The sequence below is a fragment of the Cardiocondyla obscurior genome, unplaced genomic scaffold (genome assembly GCF_019399895.1).
Source record: "Cardiocondyla obscurior isolate alpha-2009 unplaced genomic scaffold, Cobs3.1 scaffold54_0_224330, whole genome shotgun sequence".
Classification (NCBI taxonomy): Eukaryota; Metazoa; Arthropoda; class Insecta; order Hymenoptera; family Formicidae; genus Cardiocondyla; species Cardiocondyla obscurior.
Window position 1 is genome coordinate 49282 of NW_027228801.1, and position 2082 is coordinate 51363.

Genomic DNA, 2082 nt, shown 5'->3' on the forward strand with positions numbered 1-2082 from the left:
TTCTACCCGTATTGAATTGTTATTTTGTGAAGCCATCTGCTTCCCGGGGAGACAGTCGCGGGTTCAGATAATACCCAGCCACATTGAACGGGCACACGGGCCTGATCGATTGCTTGTGAATCCTTGTCACGGGGCAAGGACTTAGCGTTAGAGAGTGGCTGCCGTCGGGCGTCTGAATGCAGTTGGCGAGACCCCGTAGGGAACAACGGGGCGAGTAGCTTGCGTCCGGTAATTGTAGTATTTGAGAGTTTTTTCGTTAGTCGCGTCCGCACGGAGAGCCCTAGGTAGCGGTCAGGAGGCCAGGAAAAAAATCTCACGATCTTGTTAGCAACGGGCGACCGTACGCGTTAATTAATTACTACCGGTAATAATTAATTAATAGTATCAATTATTTTATTCGCGAGTGTCAGATCAATTATCAATTTTATGTTAAAAGTGTTATGCGCGAGTGCTTGTCACCGTGGGGCCCTTCGCTTTCTGACGATAAGTCACGTACGTCCCTGGCTACCATTTGTATCCGTCCGGTAAGTAGCTAAATATTTTATTAATTTACTCGAAAACTAGACCTCAAATAAAATTTTCATAGAGGAAAAATCGTTTCAGATTTGATTCAAGAACACGTTTCTTCAGGGACTATATACTTGTTCTGAATCACCCTGTATAAGACAATGATTACTGGTCGACTAAAATCATGATCCATGAATTGATTAAAATTTTAATGAAATTCATTATTATTAATAGTATTGTCTAATTTGTGTTTCAGTTTTTCTAAAGCTGATTGATTTTGATGAGAATCACAATATAGTTTTTTAATTTCTGAAATAAAAATTAAAGATGCACATTTGACGTCTGAAACCATGCAATTTCCATATTTAGTCGGTTTGATTATACTAAAAGTGCCAGTTATGCCTCAAGGAAGGGCACGTTGCCTCGAACTGCAGGAAGTTAACGATACAAACCGGGAACCATTTTAATGCTCCAAACGAGATTTTAATTTGTCAGATTTGTAAAAAACGCGGACATAGTGCCGAAAAATGTCGGCTACGCGAAACCAATAACCGTCGGTTTATAAATTTAATTCAGGAAAATAAATTCAATTGTCAAATCTGTAATAAACCCGGTCACAATGCAAGAAATTGCAGATTTAATAACAGTAACGGTAATAATAATAACCAAGTTAGGACAACGTTAATCTGTCAGTGGTGTGAAAAGTCGGGACACACCGCAAACACTTGCTGGAAAAAACAGCAAGAATCAAGAACGGCCGAGCCTAGAACACGAGTAGCGTGTCAAATATGCGAAGGGTTCGGTCATACGGCAAAGGAATGCCGTAGTAATGTGAGGCAGAATAACTCCAAAGGAGTAGAGAACTGCCGCTACTGCAAGAAGGATGGCCATGTGTTAGACAATTGCGAGCTGAGAATTGCTAAGAACAAGAGGCGTGAAGCGATGAGTGCGGGAAACGCCAGTGGCCCCTCCAAGATGGGTGTGCAGCAGGGGTCCGGACGGATCTCACACCCAGTGGTAACTCTCCGGAAATGAGTCAAGGAATAGAGCCAGAAATTCGGCCGGTCACCGTAAATTTAGATAGGCATAGCCATGTACCCACGATACAGGTGAAATTAAATAATCGGAATCAAAACGCGACTTTTATGTTAGATACAGGTTCAGGCCCGAATATAATTAAAGAAAATTTAATTTCAGATAAATTAAAAATCGATTACGGAAATATTTTGAGATTGAACGGAATAAATGATTATCCGGTGTATACTCTTGGAAGAGTAATAATGCCGTTATTCAAAAAACAAGTAATTTTTCACATTGTATCAAAAAATTTTCCAATTTCTCAAGCCGGAATATTCGGTAATGATTTTTTCAAACAAACAAATTCGCGAATTGACTATGCTGAAGGACATTTAGAAATATCGGGGGAAAAAATTTCATTCTCCACTCCCGAGACAATTACCGTTCCACCACAGGCCGAATCTCTATTCTTTGTACGAATTTCAAATCCAGAGATTGAAGTCGGATATGTACCGCGAATGAAAGTCGTTCACGGTATTTATCTGGGAGATACCGTCG

General features: G+C 40.4%; 1 protein-coding gene across 1 annotated transcript; it reads left to right on the forward strand.

Annotated features, from left to right (window-relative positions):
- Positions 1 to 1126: 1126 nt before the first annotated feature.
- Positions 1127 to 1542, forward strand: LOC139112826 (uncharacterized). Its single transcript, XM_070673853.1, has 2 exons — positions 1127 to 1159; positions 1201 to 1542. Exons 1-2 carry the CDS (start codon positions 1127 to 1129, stop codon positions 1540 to 1542), a joined length of 375 nt encoding a protein of 124 aa, XP_070529954.1.
- The last annotated feature ends 540 nt before the right edge of the window (positions 1543 to 2082 follow it).